This window comes from Thermobia domestica, chromosome 17, assembly GCF_964235325.1.
Source record: "Thermobia domestica chromosome 17, izTheDome1.hap1.1, whole genome shotgun sequence".
NCBI classification, from domain to species: Eukaryota; Metazoa; Arthropoda; class Insecta; order Zygentoma; family Lepismatidae; genus Thermobia; species Thermobia domestica.
In genome coordinates this window covers 92,855,455-92,874,771 of record NC_137470.1, presented here as the reverse complement: position 1 = coordinate 92,874,771, position 19,317 = coordinate 92,855,455, and the positions used below count along the sequence as shown (strand labels likewise).

The 19,317-nt window shown below is 37.0% G+C and overlaps 1 protein-coding gene across 4 annotated transcripts in view; it reads left to right on the top strand.

Annotated features, from left to right (window-relative positions):
- LOC145673888 (tudor domain-containing protein 5-like) overlaps positions 1-19,317 on the top strand; it is a 171,819-nt gene that overhangs the window by 73,566 nt on the left and 78,936 nt on the right. For all 4 annotated transcript variants that reach the window (XM_081743680.1, XM_081743682.1, XM_081743681.1 and 1 more), the window contains exons 6-7: positions 8,561-8,763; positions 14,799-14,937. In XM_081743680.1, the coding sequence (XP_081599806.1) occupies positions 8,561-8,763; positions 14,799-14,937 (342 nt within the window). The remainder of the gene's footprint in view (positions 1-8,560; positions 8,764-14,798; positions 14,938-19,317) is intronic.

Genomic DNA, 19,317 nt, shown 5'->3' with positions numbered 1-19,317 from the left:
CCATTTTAACCAATCCACGGAAATATCTGAAAAATGATAAAACATAGAAGACATGTTTGAAGTAATCGTTATATATTGCTAAGGGGGAAAACCAATTCCGCCAAAAGTACTCCTCCCCGTCCCCCGTAAATGGGGGTAACGGGGGGTAACTTTGAAATGTCAAATGGGAACATGGGTCGAGTAATACCTCGTTCGGAAGGTCTTGGAAAACTAAGTAACGCTGTACCAAAAGATTTTCCATATGGAGCACCAGTTTCAAAATGGCCGCCATGACATGGTTCGGAAACTTCAGTACCCGTAGTATGAAAACCATGGAAGGTAAATGAATGGAACAAAATTGAAATACGTAAATATCATAGGGCATATCGATCCCTGTGATAATATCGTTGTGATCCCTGTAATCCCAGTGGCCTCCCTGAAGGGTCTTGTGGGCTAACTTCAAACTTTTAAATAGTACCATGAGTCGAGTGGTACCTCGTTCGATAAATCTTTCAAAATCAAACTTCTTGCAGGAGAAAACGATTGAGGTGAAATGACACTGTTCTCAAAAGTCCGCCGAAACATAGTATCCGTGTTAGAGAAAAGGTTTAGTACCCGTAGTATGAAAGCGATTGGAGATAAATCAACAGAAGAAAAACTGGAGTAGGTAACTGACGTACGGCACATCGAGAGGTGTTGTCGGGGTGACTCCAAGGGCCAACTGAAGGGTATCCGGGCCAACTTGAAAATTTCAAATAGCAACTTGAAGCGAGTAACATCACGTTAGATAGACAAATTAATATTAATCAGCTTCTGTAAGAATATTTTCGACATTAGACACCGTTTTCAAAATGATCGCCAAGACATGGTGCTTGTGTCTAAGAAAACGTCTAGTGCCCATAGTATGAATACGGTTAGAGATAAATGAAAATAACGAAAATTAAATAGGAAAACCACATACGGCATTCCATGGCTCGAGAATGATGCAACAGAGATAAAATTATTAGAGTAAAATTGCCATAATGTATAGAGAGAAATCCAAGTCCTGCAAAATAATCTCTCCCTGCGCTCTATATGTGAGTGGAGTGGAAAGTAACTGTGAAAGTTCAAATGAGAACTCTACTTTAATTCGCAAATTAAGGCTACACCACAAATAGGTATGGTGTGGTTGAAACATTTGTTTGTAAGAATGGCGCTGTAGTGACTACAAAAGGTGAAATTTTATTTGAATGGTAACGCATATCTGTATGTCTGAGTATGATTTGATGCGAAAACAGAAGGAACGTTATACGAAAGAAGTTGTCGAATAATGCAGTTGCTGGAACTTACAAACGTGTGAATTTGCTAATCTCCGTCGCCACAGAAACTTTTATGCAGTGCGTGCTGGTTATTCGGAAAGCATTTTGGGGATATACGTACACACTGTTTCGTGCTTCAAGCTCACGATATGACATGAGTGCTAATAGTTAAACAAAATGTAACTGTGGCCATCCGCATTAACTCAGTGTACCAATTCTCTATCAATGAAGTCTGCCTTCCAAACAGCATTGGGTAGGTCAAGCGTACGCTCGAACCGTTGTCCGGTCGGACATTGAAATTTTGAAGTTAGCCCACAAGACCCCTTCAGGGAGGCCACTGGAATCACAGGGATCACAACGATATGATCACAGGGATCGATATGCCCTATGATATTTACGTATTTCAATTTTGTTCCGTTCATTTACCTTCCATGGTTTTCATACTACGGGTACTGAAGTTTCCGAACCATGTCATGGCGGCCATTTTGAAACTGGTGCTCCATATGGAAAATCTTTGGTACAGCGTTACTTAGTTTTCCAAGACCTTCCGAACGAGGTATTACTCGACCCATGTTCCCATTTGACATTTCAAACTTACCCCCCGTTAACCCCATTTACGGCGGGCGGGGAAGGGTACTTTTGGCGGAATTAGTTTTCCCCCTTAGCAATATATAACGTGTACTTCAAATATGTCTTCTATGTTTTATCATTTTTGAGATATTTCCGTGGATTGATTAAAATGGCCCACCCTGGATATATATATATATATATATATATATATATATATATATAGAGAGAGAGAGAGAGAGAGAGTGTGTTTCTGTGACCTAGGGTCAAACTCAGTGATGATAGACGATGACAAAAGAAGCAGTTTTAGAATAGGAACAATTGTCCGAAAGTGCTTCGTTTCGGAGATAAGAAGACACGAAAAAATATGTCGCAACTGGACAAAAATGGCCATAACTCGATAAAAAAAGTTTCCCCGTGGCTAAGCGGTTAGCGTGCGCGCCTTTGGCGTGGGAGTCCCGGGTTCGATTTCCGGCGGGAGCTCATGTGGTTCGGATTCCACGTTAATCGGTAGGTCCACGTCTCATATAGCCTCGCTGCTGAAAGGGACGTCAAACTCAAAACCAACTCAACTCGAGAACAAAATGTTGGATTAAGGTCTAGTAAAAAGCAATATGCGTTATTTCTACTTGAGATTTCATTATAGTAGGAATGGATTATAACTAGGAGCGGCACAAGGTTAGCTACTAAAGAATTTAATATTTTGTACAACTAAAACAAAAAATGCGACCACAAATCGTCAATTGTACGCAATAAAGTTGTTTCGGGTAGAAAGATGTTCAATACCTAAATCAAATGTGGAAAAACATCGATCTGCGAGAGCGTGAGCTGTAGATTGGATGGAAACTGTGACCGTGGCAAACATTGGTAGGGGTGAATGAATCTGCGTTACAAGCCACTAACTCGAAATATTTCGTGTCCCGAGTATGGCCCGCCGAAAAGCAGTAGGAATGCACAATAACTGAATATAAAATGCCCGGTCAAAGGAAATACGTATGAAGCTGTTGTAGTTTTGTCATTTTGTTCTGTAGGTGATGTAAGAAGTCTCGTCTAGTCTCTGATTAGTCTGTTAAGTATCTTTGTAGTCTTGTCGCGACTTGCATGAGCTGTTGCTTGTGTCAGTGAGGCTCCAAGCCAAGGGTGTGTATAACAATTCCATTCCATCCAGTAGATGGAGTAAAGCTACTGATGGGAAGAATATAATCTCACCCTCGCTACTACAGTAGTACAGTTCGTAGGGGTCACTCGCCGACCGTATCAGCTATCACTTGCATGTAAGGTGTTTCGTTTTATGCATTTGCGATGTCTTGTTTGCAGTCGTCTGGTTAGTGGTGCGAGACTGGTGTAGTGCGGTTACTCCGTGTGTCGATTATGTGAAAGTACTTTAGAAATGCAATGGAGTTTGCGATTGATAAGTCTGCAATATGATGTTTACCTATAGAATGGCTAATGGAAACTGTAATGAAGCGGCCAGGTTATATCGTGAAAGATTTCTACAAAGGAGACATCTGAAATATTCCACATTTGAGTGCCTCTTCCAGGGTTTGCGGGAAACGGAACATTTGCGACAACTTCACGTCCAAACTCACCTTCAAAGAAGCGATGCGTAATCGTGTAGAAAGACTCCCATCGACAAGCACGAGAACCATAGCACATGAAATGAGTGTAGCACACAGTACTTTGTGGAACGGAACAGCAGTTACATCTCTACCATTCACAAGGAGTATAATATCTGAGTCAAGCTGACTTCGAATGTCGTGTCATATTTTGTGAATGGTACGTGCAGCACTGTGTGGTGCGGCGACCCTCAATTTCGTGACTGTACTGTTCACGTTGAGACCTGTTTTACTACAGGCGGTGTACTTAATAGTCGGAATACTCACGTGTGGGCCGGTGAAAACCCTTACTCGACAATTACTGAGAGCCATAAACAGACATTTGCAGTAAACATGTGGGCAGCATCGTTGGCGACTACTTAATAAGCCTGTCCTCCTCCTCCCCGCTTAATTGCACCAGTATATGCAGTGTTTCTGCAGCTTGGGTTTCCAGGATTATTAGCAGATGTCCGACGTAGTGTTCGTCAGCATATGTGCTTTCAACATGACCGGCCGCTAGCCCACTGTACCGCTGCATCTCGATCAAACTTTCCTAGATACGTTGATCGAACGACGAGGTCCCGTTTCCTGGCCAGCTTGTTCACCGGATCTCACCTCCCTGATTTCTACTTGTGGGGTTATCTCAAAAGTATTAAACTCGTGTAGAGGTTTTGCACGAATTCTCGCTACCAGTGACATAATCAGAACGACACCAGGGATATTTAAGAGTGTGCGACAGATCTTTCTACGACGCTGCATCGACGCCAGGGAATGTCATTTTGAACATCTACTGTGAAGCTGTGAGTACATTCCCTACTATTCCAATGTAGTAATTGTTTAACATGGTATAGTTTGTTTGTTGTCTTTGGCGGGTGGGTAGCTACGTTCTGTATTGTTTTCTGAAGGTATTTTCGCTTTCTTTGTTCACAATACCCACGGAATTACACAGCTGGCTTGCTTTATTGACTAGTTTTCTTTCTCTTCTCACGTATGTTTTTCTGCATCCAACCAAATTCCCAGAGTCATTTTTTGTTCTTTTGTGAGATGCATATATTGACGTTCTGCATTTGGCTGCCACTGCTGTTGTAACCATTCATACCGTGTAATTACTTTACTTTGCATTTCCAGGTCGTAGGTCCTAACCTCAGATTACTTCTTGCCCACCATCCCTATGATCAATGTTTAAAACGGTTTATTGATCACAGTTCCCACTTAATGTTTTTACAGACCCATATTTTTTCCCCCTCTCAGACCTCTCAGCGGTTGTTTGTATATAAGATTGTACATTACTCCTGTATCTCATAGTGTCTGATGAAGTCAAAGAGTTAGTTGGCGAAACTGTCACAGATATTTAATATTTAATGAAAATATAGTTTTCCTCAACAAATAATAAGTTAACATTATGATCTTTATGTCCATTGAAAGCCAAGTACTTAATTGAATGTGGTACCTAAAATTTTTTCGAAATATGTCATATGATGACCGTAATATTCGACATTATAATATTTTAGATGTCCATTATCCCATCCGTCTCACTTGCGTTATTACTAGAGATCGGATGTTTAGGCATTAAAAACTTGGAAAATAGGCAGGCAAATAGGCACTTAAAATTTAAAAAATAAGCAGTAAAATAGGCACTAAAATGTAACTCGAAATAATGAAGATAAATACTCAATACAATTTAGAAAATAGATACGTCAGCAACATACCTGTTTGTTAATGCCTCCTTTCATTCTATATGTAAAGAACGAAGATTGATATGTATTTCATATTATATATATATATATATATAGGGATAGAGAGAGAGAGAGATTGTAATGTACCATGTGCTTGTGTTATTTACAGTATATAAATTATATATATTTCCTAATTAAATCTTATTTCAAAGAAAATGCATAGAATACGCAACATTAGGCACTAAAGCAATTATTTAGGCAGTGAGGGGCGAAATAGGCAAAATAGGCAAAATAAAGTTGGCTTAAATCGAAACTATAATCCCCGATATAAACTTTAAAACGTTATATTTGATCATATCTTTAGCATTAAAGAATAGGCATTTTGCCTAACATCCGGTCTCTAGTTATTACTGTTGTAGAAACCTACAAACTTTGGTGGTTTTACGATTTTTGTGATACTGTGACGTCCTTAGTTCGCAACTTTTAATAATAGGTGTAACGAGTGGTGGTGGTCTAGTTTTTTAACGACCGGTTCTATATATATATAAATGAAATGAAATCTTTGTGTTTTATGTCCCACGGTTATGCCGGTTAGGCTAAAGGAGACTGTGATTATGAGAAATGAATGAAATGGTGGAATGAAGAAAGTGGGAGCAAACGGGAGAACCCCGAGAAAACCCACGAGCGCGGTGTTTGTCCACCACAAATTCCACACTGCGCGAGCTGGGGTCGAACCAGGTACCCCAAGCACCGGAGGTGAACGCTCTACCACTGAGCCACCGCGCCCCCATATATATATATATATAACTCTCTTAGGAAACAAACCATACAAGATAGACGAAAGAAAATCTTTTACTGGATACCACAAATGACAAGTAGATATCTACACAGCATCCTAATACAAAGTGGTGTGACGAAATTAGGTAGCACTGCGAATATCTTGGAAACAAATTATCCAGGATAGTGGTTGTCAAAAACAATTGCAAAGACCTTAATCCAGCAATGGATCGACAATTGTTAATAATGGTGTGTATGCGTTTCAAATAGAAATAACCCTCACCACTACACTCATGTGATCCCAGTTCTCATTGTTGATATCTGAACATTTGGGATTAAGATATAAACACTTTTTCCGTGTTCTGAGAGATTATATGTTTTACCCTGTAGCTGTAAGAATTTCTAAAACAAAGATAGTTCTAAAACGAACTAGTTCTAAAACGAACTAAAATTCACTGGTTCTGAGTATAATTGCGTAAAATTTATTGTTATGTTTGGGTCAACGAACGGTTCTGCGAGCTCGAAATATTTTAACAACCGGTTCTAGCGAGCCGGCTGAATATCACCACTGGGCGTAAGATAAGTTTTCGCTTAAGATGTAGATTTGAAATGTCTAATAACCTAGCATAGTGCCTGTTGAAGAAATATAACTTCATGTTCGGCTCTCAACACTGCTAACCTGGTAGTATCACAGACTATCTCAAAGAATGTCTCCCTGCCGATATTTTAATGGTACAAAGTTGAAGCGTTTTTTGTTCCTTAATTTAAATGTTTCAAAGGCGCATAAAGATAAGTGACCCACTGTATATGTATGCTCTATATATGTAAAGTTCTAACGAACTTCGGTCGAGCAGCACGTCCTTTCCGAGTATAATCTGCGAAGAGTACGAAAAATCAGTTTTGAAAGTGCATTGGTTTAAAAACCAGGGTTTCTACTTCAGTTTTCATCGGTATTTTACCAGTGATTCTTAGTTAACCTCTTCGCTCTTACATAACTGTTTTAATACCGTTAATAATCTGTAGCCGCTTTCGCCCTTCTTTACCGTATCTTGTATCACATCCCTGAAGATATGGAACATATTTTTATCATTTATGCAAAATAAAACTTATTTTGCATAAATGAGTTTGAGTTTGAATTTATGAACTTCCCCTCTCACACTCAAAGAGTGAAAAGATATGTTAAATTTATGACCGAGTCTGCCGGAAGAGTGTGCGGACAAGATAGGAAAGGTTGCAATATTAGAGCAACAATGCAATCTTTGATTCCTAAATTAGATCGGAAATCCGATACCAAGATTAATTATGATGTTTCTCCATATATCAAGGGATCAAACATGTCGTGAATAATTGGATGGTTAAGTAGCATTCCTGCCATCCTAAAATGTTAGCATGTCAAACATATTACGTGTTGTGTTGCAAACCATAGATGTTTTCATTAGTTATGATAACGATATATATATATATATATATATATATATATATATATATATATATATATATATATGTTATGTGTGTGTGTGTGTGTGGGTGGGTGGGTGTGTACAATATAGGGTGTTTTAAAACAAGACCGAGAAAGTCTGGGATATGATTCCTGACACCAAGATAAGACAAAAAGTATAGATCAACCTGGGTGCAGAAATCCGTCATTTCGGAGTTATAGGCTACCGAAAATATGAAAAAATGAACTTGAAAGGTCCATATTTCCATACTATGTGACCTACCATAGTCGGGTCAAGGATTCACTTACGAGCTAGCATGTGCCCTTCATGTTTCAGAATCCTGCGGTACTTCCGCAACAATTTTTATAGTGGTACTTGGTGAGTATCACACTTCCTATATATGCCCGTAGCCAAACCCCCTCTATAAAAATTGTTGCGTGAGTACCACAGGATTCTGAAACGTGAATTTTGGATGATAGTTTACATATTAGTTCTAAGTGAAATGTTGACCCGACTACAGTAGGTCTCATAGTATTTGAGCTGTGGACATTTAAAGTTAATATTTTCATGTTTTTGACCACCTATAACTCCGAAATGACTGATTTTTGCACCCAGGTTGGTCTGTACTTTTTGTCTTATCTTGGTGATAGGAATCACCTCCCAAACGTCGGTGTTGTTTTGAAATACCCTGTATATACAGTTACTTTCAGTTCGGCGTTTTCATTGTAGTTTTTATTCTTTCTCAGAAGGAAGTGTATTTTTCAATTCGTGTGTGAAAGATAAGCTACACATTCGCATTAGACATCGTTGTGCCATCGCAGATTAGAAAGTAGTTGGAGAACTAGCGTTTTCTCCCATGAGTTACTCTCAGCGTCCTTCCAACAAGGCTATGGGGGTTAGCACCAGCATGGTTTGTAGTGTAGTGATTATGATTTGAAATTTTTATACCAATTTAGTATTTGAAAAATTGCATACGACTATTGTGCCAGGCAAAATAGTAACGTAGAAACCAAAACGAATATGAAACTTTGATCTTCAGAGCGATCTGTTATTCATAAAATAATATGAAACAAAATAATTGATGTCTTTGAGATATCGTTTATTACTTAGTAATTTTCCCACCTTTGATTTATTAGGTAGTAACAGTGGACAATCAAATTTTGTGGAGTGAATAAAATTAGTCATTCCTTCTGTATAACTGAGATGTTATTAATTTCCTAAACTTTCAGAGTGATTACGATGAAGATGATGTATATCCAGAAAACACTGTGAGAGAGGGCTGTGTAATGGAGCATCAGAGCATCCTAGATAGTATTAAAACCGGAACCTCTTTAGAAGTGTATGTGCCCACCATTCACTCTCCTGATTCAATAAGCATTGTACTGAAAGGGGAGAGCAGGACGGAGCTAAAGAAGTTAATGCTGGATATGCAGTAAGTATTTTCTCGTTTCGCACATTATTAAATATGTTTAAGTCTTTAAATTACGCGTTTCAATTAATTTGCTAAGTTTGATGGACTTTATACTCAGATGTTTTCTTCAGTTTAGCTGTTGACACCATCAGATCAATGGTCATTTAAAGTAAATGTTAAAGAACAACTTGAAGATGTAAAAATATTAATACAAAAATCAAAAACCATATTCATTTTTGCTATCATTGTTGAACTCCTGATGTCAGCAGTTAAGCTATATTTAAAAAAAAAAAAAAAAGTTTGAGCAAAAAGGATTCAGCATATATGAATCATTGAGAGTATAAAATAATTGATAGTACTAAATGAAACATTATATTAATTTTCAAAATGCTCATTATCGTCTTTGAATCATGTCTATACAATTGACAGAGGTTAGTCTATTCTTTCAGTACTCTTCCGAAACCCCCTTCCCGTAGGTGTAGTGGTTAGTGCGTGCGCCTTTGGTGCACATGGTCCCGAATTTCATTCCCAGTGAGAAAGCATCAGAAAATCGGAACGCATTACGATAATTCGGTTTCCGCCTTAAACTTGAGGTCCTGCTACTAATAGCCTTGTTGAAAAGGGACACTAAACTAAATAAACAAACAAACAAACAATAAGCTTCCGGACATACTTTCTTCACTACCATTCTGCTAAATTACTAAATGTAGTTCAGTTACAAAGTTAAAAAGTAAGACTGATGGAGGAAATTGGTTTATTATCTGTCTCGTTATTCGAAACCATTCTTAAAGTTATTAGCTTTCGGTAGGTCCACTGTTTTCAATAGCTTTCTTTGTAAACTAAAAATTAATTTCTTTTATACAACCCAGACGTTGCTGTACGCGATTTAGGGCCTTTTCAACAATGGCGTGAGCGCTGGGAGAAGTGTGTGCATTACCAAGGAAACTACTTTGAATGGGATTAGTGTTTCCGATTTCCAAATCAATAAATGTACATATTTTTGCCAACCAAAGGTTCGATACTTTTTGAACACACCTCGTATGTACCCCTTAAAAAAAAGAAAGAAAAGATAAGAAAAATTGATTAGATTATTCATTACCTTGGTGTTCGGGAAATCGTCGGATACAAACAGTAATTAGTTAGCGACTTTCTAAAGTATGACTTCTCCTGAAGAAAGAAAGAAAGGAAATGAATCATAAAATCAGAAACTGTAAACTAGAAACAGCAGAAAAGTTTTTTTTTTTAAATAGATAGATAGATAAATAAATAAATAAATAAATAAATAAAACCACCCATTGGAATTCCAATCAGATTCAAAAGTTTTGAATTTCAGTAGAAAGAACATACTAAACACGCATCACTATTGAAACACACTGTAGAAATTTCTTTCAGTTATATTGATAGAGATAGAACTCCTTAAAATCGTCTCTTTTTTTTTACAATTTTCTTTGGGTTAAAAAGCATGTGTTTTTTTTAACTAAACAAAGTTTTCTGCATTTGCCAAGGTACTATTTTCCTCTGAAACTAATATTACATTAAATAATGCAAAAGGATCTGAATATTTCAAACAGCAAACAAGACAGTGTGTTTGGAAGGCTTCACTACTTTTTTTTTTCCTTTTGACTTCCCTTCCTATTACTTCGAGTGCATTGTTGCCAAACTCACAATTTTAAACAACTTAGAAAAATTCAGGCACCAATTATATTTTGGAGAATGTGCACGAGTACCAGTAAACCTTCACTCTTTCAATTCTCTTTAGTCATTCTTAAACCAAATTTATGTATGCATTTTCTATTATTATTATTATTATTATTATTATTATTATTATTATTATTATTATTATTCAGGTCCTGCGACAAATTGCAGATCCTCCTGCCCTTAGGTCAGGATCTGGAAATGTTTCTTCCACGTTTCTCGATCTTCAGTTTCCTCCTCTCCCAATATTTTCTTCTATTTTTCAAATCATCGATCAGTTGTGTCGTTCTTCGTATTCTTTGCTTTCATTCTATATCTTACTCTCTATGGTGATATGGTTGAAGATTCGCTAGATGTGTCCAATCCAGTTAACCTTTCTACGAAGAATGCTGGATAAGATCATCCTGTTCTCTTCTATTCGTTTTAGAATATCGTTTGCTAGTCTCTCCCCGTTCATTTTGTTTTGTCCATCTTTCTCCAAGACCACATTTCAAAGATTTCTAAATGTTTCTTCTCTTAACTTCTGTGGTGTCCAAGTCTGAACCATTCAACCCTGCGCTAAGATTTTTTTTTTTTTTTTGTTTTGTTTTGTTCAGACAAGACGTGTAAAAAATATTCTATAACTGGAATGCATCGTTTGAGAGAGGACATTAAATACTAGGTTTCTTTATTTAGCAATTCGTAGTGAAATAAAAGACAAGAAAAAAACTGACGGTTAGAATTTGCGATTCAAATTATTGTAAAATAATTTTTTTCCGGTGCACTGTGGAGGTAACGAAGTTTTATGATGTGCAGTTCCTGTTTTAATGTTGATACCATGTCTTTACTGTAGGAAAAAGTCGTAAATGGGATCTTCATGTTTCTGTTGCTCTTTTGTATCTTGTTTTTGTCCAGAACTCTTTGGTTTTCAAACTAGGGATGCAAGCAGATTCCTTCTTAACTGAAGGTTCATTATCACGTGTTACATTGAATGGAGAAAAGTGATCCAAGCGGTCAGTCATATTTCAGATTACGGGTTAGAAATGTTGTGTATGTTCGTACTAATTTAACACAAATTCTGTAGCGTAGTCCGTAGAGCGTTCACTTCAGGGACCAAAGTTCCTACATTCAAAGCATGGGTGTGCGATATGATATTGCGGTAAGTAATTACTGGGTGTGGGAGGTTCTCGGGATTTTTCCGTTTTTCCCTCTTTTCACATTCCTTTCGTTATTTTCACATTCCTCTACGAACACAACAGCTACATAATACTTTAGCAACCCGATAAGTCAGAACTAAGCCCAGAGCTTGGACACAGATTTGATTTTACAAATACCACCACAGTAGCCAAGTGCATCAATTTTTGCGACAGAACAATAAAGGAAGCCATAGCTATCTCACGGGAAAGGAACAGTCTCAAGAGAGACATTGGGTTTCAACTCAGCCTATCTGGTCGGCCCTTTTCAGAAACAAAAATAGACATTCAACAAGCCATTTCTTGTAGACACAACAACAGCCAATCAGAAGCCAGCATTTCTCTCAGCCAATCACAAGTTCTCATTCACAGCTCTGCTCTTAAATAGTCACTATATATACATGTTCACATCTCCAGTCTCTTCATTACAATCCCTGAAGATGAATGGGAACATTTGAAACGTTCAATTGCTGATTAGTCAAAATAGCCTCTGACTGCAGCTATACACTTTTGTTATCGTTCAGGCATGAATTGGTTTTCATGAAGGAAGTTTGGAGTATAATAACAAGAAGTGATCATGATGTCGGTCGAAGTAGTAGTCGATAAGAGAGATGCCAGGAGGTTACGGTGGGTTAAGAAAGGGTTTCACACTGCTTCTCATGCACCGTTTTTGAGTGATATGTAGGGATGCACTGTCAAGTAACGTGAGAACATCATGGATGTTGACCATTGCAGGATGCTGATATACAAATCTGTAGTGCGTTTTATAGAGTTTAGCACAGTAACGATCAGCGGTGATAGTTTCTTCTCGATGGAGAAAGATAATCCTCACCATAGACCACCATACTAGCAATAACCCATTCTGCGGGATTTAAAAACCCGCTTTCTAACCACTTCTGGCCTTACACTATTTTCGTAGTTCATCAATTTTTCATCAGAAGTTACCGTCCGATGCAGAAAACTTTGCCCGTTATTCCTTATACTCAAAGAACTGCACACCTCCAGACGGCGATCTTTGTTGGCTGGTGTCAATTTATGTGGCATTCGTGATTTCCACTTTCTCACCGATTGCGCAGAGCCGCCTTACGGCAATTGTATCGTGTATGCCTAACTCATCTGTAAAGCTACGAACACTTTTTCAAGGGTCCGCTTCCACGATGTTCTTGAGGAACCCATAAGAAAAAGCTGTTAGTCGGCGACCGCGAGGTTTACTTTTCAGTGTTGTGTCACCGACACGAAATTTCACAAACTAACGGCGTATGGTGTGTTCATTTACCACTTCTGGCCCAATTGCATTGTTGATGTTTTTGGCGGATAAATGTCCAGAATATCCTATTTGAACTCGTAAAGGAAAATAAATATTAATCGTGTTCTCCATGGTTCATTTTCGTTCTATTCTTTTCAACAACATTGCTTTCCGACACCTCAGCCTGTTTTCTGAACATGTACAGAGTTCGTTGCATACGCGTGACCTCGGTCCATCCGTTGGTTGCGGTAGGTGTTTGGTTTCTCACAAGACGTAAAATCGGCCATTTCATTCGCACCAACCCAACACCTTCAATTTCCCTCGTCTCGGTAACATTGTTCCTTACTTCTGCTGTCTCGATTAAACTTTTAGTACGCCATTGAATAAAAATGTTTTCCTTAAACTTATCATGCTCAAGATCATATGCAGTCACCAGCAAACACCTCCTTTAGGTGTTTTCTTGTTGAACTTCCAATTGAATGGATCAATTGTAGCAGGTTGCTCATTGAATGGAGAAGACTTTTTTGTTTGTTTGTTTGTTTGCTTGTTATTGAGAATACGTCTTTTTTCTGAAAACTCTCAAACTGCCCCATTTATTGCAAGTCATTGATAAAAGAGCAAATAAGGAGAAAGTATGCATTTTTCTTCTTGGGATTCTACCAAAGATTGTAACTCTGAAGTGTAGTTGCCTAGTGTTTGTTGAGTATGCGATTATGCAGCATTTGTTAAAGTAAATGACTGACCTCGAATAAAAAGATGAGACTAATTATAGCAGACCTAATTGTTCAGTATTAGGGAACTAAACGATACGGGGTAGTTTTGAATGTACCTGATGATGTTAATCTTATAGTTTGTCATCCTTTAAATCTAAAATTCGTTCTATATAGATTTTCTTTTTAAAAACTCTCTTTAACCACTTTTTGAAAAAATCAGATTGTTAAATATTTGTCCAGGTGATAATTCTACTCCATGTTTGTGAAGATTAGCTATTAGTTTGTGGGTTAACACCGATTAATTGTAACATCAGAAGAAGCTGATTTGAGCCCGATGGAAAATGCTTGTGTTTCTTTACAAAAACAAGCATCCATTCCATAACAGAAAATGTTTGCTTATTTTCTAAGTTTTAATATGTTAGTATTGGTTATTTTTAACTCAGAAAATTGAATGATATCGTGAACGATATTTAAAATTGTAAAAATATTTCTTCTGCTCCTATATAAAAAATGCTAAATAGTATGGATTAAAAGCAAATAAATGTAAATGTCTTAAAGTAAATTGTTTTAATGATAATTCTATGGCCTATGGAATCCGGAGGTTCAGTGCCGCGTTCACAAAAGCTCTCCATGGACTTCTATCTTTAGCCAACTGGATCCAGTTTCTACTTTGTATTCCTGTTTCTCCGAGAATCCATCTTAATATTGTCCTCTCATCTGCACCTAGGTCTTCCTAATGGTCGTTTTCCGATTGGACTTCAGTTAAAACTTTCAGAACGTTCCTACTTTCTTCCATTCTCACAACATGACCTGTCCACCTCAACTTCCTAGACTTTATATCCTAACAATGTTCGATAAACGATAAAAATTATGTAGTTCCTCGTTATGAAGTTTGCGGCATTCCCCATTCCCGTTTCTCTTAGGTTCGAATTTACCCCTGAAAAAGTACAGTGGCTATATATATATATATATATATATATATATATATATATATATATATATATGGGGGGGGTTGACTTATAATTATCCTTGATCTAGATTGCAAACAAGTGGCAAAATAGTAAAAGAAAATGTATTAAATAGCGAGCGTCACAAAGAAATATTGGTAATCAGTACTGAGAAATTGTGGATCGACGTATTTCCATTTTGTATTGTTTTTTTTTTTATTATTATTACTACACTTTTTTTTTCTGAAAGGATCAAAGTTCTGATAATTTTGTATTTTTACAGGTTCTTTTATCTTACTAAAGGAGTTGTTTACAAAATGCCATCCTCAGTAGTGGTAGTTGGTCACGTTTGTGTAGCTTTAGTGAATGGAACCTATTACAGAGTAAAAGTAACTTCTGTTGTTGGTGCTGACATTGTTGAAGTGAGTAACTGTAGTTTTAGAAATATGAAAGTTGATATTTGTATCATTGTTACACCGTATTCTTGCGTGTATAAACTGCAACTTGCCTTATAAATACTTGGTAACATGAAAATGGCTAGAAATAAGAACTCTGCTTCTACATGTAACTTACACAAAACTTTAGTTTAGCACAAACTGGATCCTGTTTAAAGGACTTACTACTGTACTGACCACTCCCACTTATTTAAGTGGCAGGCAGCGTTAACCCAACAACAGTGATGACCAGTGGCGTATTTATGATTTTGTTTCTGAGGGGGGGGGGGAGTATGCACAACACGGGAAAGTAGGGGCAGGAGCAGTAGACCACCTAAGTTTGAGAATTAAATATATTTTAATCTATTGTCTACTAATGTACTAGGAAAGAACGTGAAACTCGTATGTCGATAGACGATCTTACCCCCAGCAAATCTGAAATGACGCTCCTGCAAATACAAGTTCAATATTTGTAATCTCATTTGAACTTAACTGATTTCATTTTAGAAGAAATGGGAATATCCAGTTTTACCTGTGTACGTTTCTACCTTGAAAGAAAATGTTGAGAAGAAGTTGAAGCTGAAATATACTGATTGCAGTTTTAATGCCAAGAATTGCAGACTGGTGAATCTTACGTGATATAATACACACAAATATTAGCAGTGAATCTAAGCTTTTATTCTTTTCGTAGAAGGAAGAGGAAGTATCCTTTTGGTCTACCTAATTTCCCGGGCTACTTATTCCCCTCCCCCAACTTGATTTTCTTTAATTCAAATATTTACGTTTCTTTATAACTAAACGATGTAAACTATCCTTTGCTATAATAACTAAAGTTCCGTTATGTTGATATCCGTGCAAGTTGGTGTGGAACACCAGTCTCTGTTATCATCATCTCCTTTTAGTTTTGGTGTTACTGACGACGGCCGACTTGAATCACAACTAACAACGGTCGTCGAAAGTATAATAGGAGAAACGAAAGAAAGTAACAACTAAGAAAAAGAAACAGGAGAGTAGAATGGACGAAAGAAAGAAAAAAGGAACGCAGTTCTTACATGGAATGAAATTTGACAAATACAGTATTATTTCTGAACAAAGAGCGTAAGAAAATGGAAAGTCGATGAAATTCTTAGAAATGGTATGAAGGATTATTGTTGTACATTGAATGCGGAAAACTGACAAATTTATTTCGGGAGGGAGAGGGCTTGAGCCCGATAGCCCCCCTAAATGCGCCAGTGGTAATGACTCATACTTCAAGTACACATTCACCAAGTAAGCGCGGCTATGTTAAAGGAAATATGCATTTATAATTCGCATTCCTATTTATAAGCCGCACTTTTTTTTTTGTTTGTTTGTTTTAAATACACAAAGAATGAACGTGAGAATATGGTGTGTTTGTTAGTAGTTCTGTAGATTATGCTGGTATTTCGGGTAGTTTGTGTTGTATTTTAGAAAGTAACTTATAAAGGTTTCATATAATACTATTCTATCCATATAAAACACTGTAAAAGTTTTTTCGTTTTTCAACATCTTTTGAATGAATTGGTCTATTAGATCCTCCTCATGGGTTAATCATTATTCTAATTGTGGTTTACTTTATTATTTACGCAGCGTAGAGCTTATAAAGAACAGAACCAACAGCGGAGCGTGATCCGAACCACGACTCGCATTTTTTTACTCTTTACTGATAGTTAAAGAAATCCTTCTCATCAGTACATTTTATATTACTAATCAGAGAGTCCAAGTTACTGCACATTTGTCATCCAAGTAATTTACGATACTAATAAACTAATAGGTGATCAACTGAATTGAAGCATAAGAAGAATTAGTTTAACTTCGTAGTAGCTGCTTATTATTCATCGTACTTAACTTCCAATAAACACATTGGGCCTTCTGCAGAGTCGCTTTGACGTATGATTAGTGCCATAATAAGGGTTTGACTAACGCATGGTTATTAGAAGTGTATTTAGAATCTCTGATTAGCACGTAGTAGTTTACTAAGTTGATCACATGTTACTACTTAATTTAGAGTAGAAGGTACTCTGATTTAGCCACAATAAACTAACATTATGAGAATACAAAGGCAATTAATTACCTGTCTTCCTTTACCTATCGGGTGAATAAACTATGAAGCAGCTATTAGGCCGACTACTCTACAATAGCAGAACTTTTTTAAGTGAACAGTGAAAGATGAGTAGAAAATTTCCAATTTTCTGAGGGATACATACAACTTATCAATAAGGTATCTTCCCTTATCATTACAACACAGTTATTCTATTGTCGCTAGTAGGGTCATTCCACGTCAGTTCATCCAGGCCATGTCACCCACCGACTCGGAATTTGATGGTATTTGGTACGCTTGACCTACAATCACCAAAACTAACTTGTGCAAAATTTCAGAGCTCTCGCTCCTAGATATTCTGAAAGAGGATAAAATTTCCTATATAATGAAATGAAAACCATTTGGGGTATTTGCCATAGTGCTAAACAAGAAATAAAAATGCAGTTTTCCACAATGTACAGGTAATTGTAATATTTCCCACCACTCAAACACATTTACATAGGCCTATATATTAAATTTTTTGCAACAGTTTTCCGTTGCTGTTCAATTAATAATTTACATTTATTACTCAGTTGGAATTGCCTACCAGTACGAGTAGATGGAGTCTCAATAACAGATAAAATCTGCAGTACCTTGACCCAGCACGTGTCAGCTCTGCTAGGCCAATAAAAGGATGCTGCAGGCCCAGCTGAATGCATGAATTTTATATTTATATCCAAATTGTTAGCATCTACTTCTACTACTAGTCCGGTACACTACTTATGATCATAAATGCGTGCTACAAAGCAATTAACTTTAATGTCCTGGCAAGCCAACTTTTCGTACTGATCATATTCTGGTGCAAAATTAAACTCTATATCTGGTGTTTCATTTGCACTCAATCGTCTTGCTGTTATAACTGTATTTGACAGTGGTACAAACTTAGGAAAACTTCTTGTGCGTGCTACAGTCTGAGCAATCTGGAAACGATTTGCTAACACACTTCTTATATTGTAAATCCCAGTTTCAGGTAGATATAAAAAAAATGTAATTTTCGACAACTGACGCTTGCAAAAGTCATATAAGTCAGCTCTATGTCAAAAGTCATATATTTGTTTTGGATTTATTATCTGGTTTTGAAATGGCCTCTCCAGATTTGCCTTTGTAACACAGCGTGTCACACTGCCACCAATCCCATCGCAAGGCGACTTGCCATGGCTGGTTGAAAAGAAAGACCAACAAGCGGATATGCCAAAATCTTGGAGATGATGGCACAGATTTAACAAGTTCTTACAAGTTATACTGTGCAGCACACCCATCTGTTACATATTCTACTTTTTTAATTTCTGGATATTTACTCTTTAAGAATGACATGGTTTCAGATTGGACCTTGTATACAAAAGGCATGATGTACATCACGATGTAAAACATCAGATAAAAAACAGATTTCTCAGTTAAACGGTTGGTGTCAACAAAATAAAGTACAACAGCGTGTAACGTACTTGACACTTGATTCCAATGGTAAGTCTGCATCTCATTGTGTAATATAAAACCATAATTCTCTGCAAAGTCCATCAATATAATGGTTTCATCATGAGAGATTTTGTTCACGTTCTTTAAGTTAGTTGCCTGCCTCTTAGCAATGAAAGAATGGGGTATTAATCCTTGAAGCTTCTGAACAAAATGATCAATATATTCTGGAATTTGTAGTGTTGTTTCTACTGGCTACGATCAACATTGATCCATGCAAAGATCACCTGCTCATCACTCAAGTACTCTTCGATTTTGTTTTGGAGAAATACTGTTAATTTACTGCTATCCTGGGGATATTTCACACACATTCCCATACAATTTCTAGTACTTTCATTACACGCCATCAATGAAATTGCATGATCAAGATCTTCCTTTTTTAAACTAATGGCATGCAACAACAAATCTACATTTTGATGAGTAGTACACACACAGACACTGTGTATCTGTTGAACCTGCAACAACACACCATTTAGGCCTTAATAAGCAGAATTTTGAAAATCCAATTTTAATGTCAGGATGTTTTTCTTTGAAAGCAACAATAAAGCTCACTTAGGTTGCACAGTATTAGTCGTTTTTGCATGTGGAGATTTAACATTCACAAAATCTTTTCTTCCAAGAAGTATCCGACTAAATTCATCATCTTGATAGAAATTTAGAGCTAAAGTTACGGTTTCTCCAGGTAGTCTTTTTCCCTAATCTGTGTTCTGGAAAGGAGCATATACCCTTGCTTTTACTTAATGCCATAGCGTGCTTAACCATATATTCACTAACATTAAAAATATCGGACACTTTTTTGC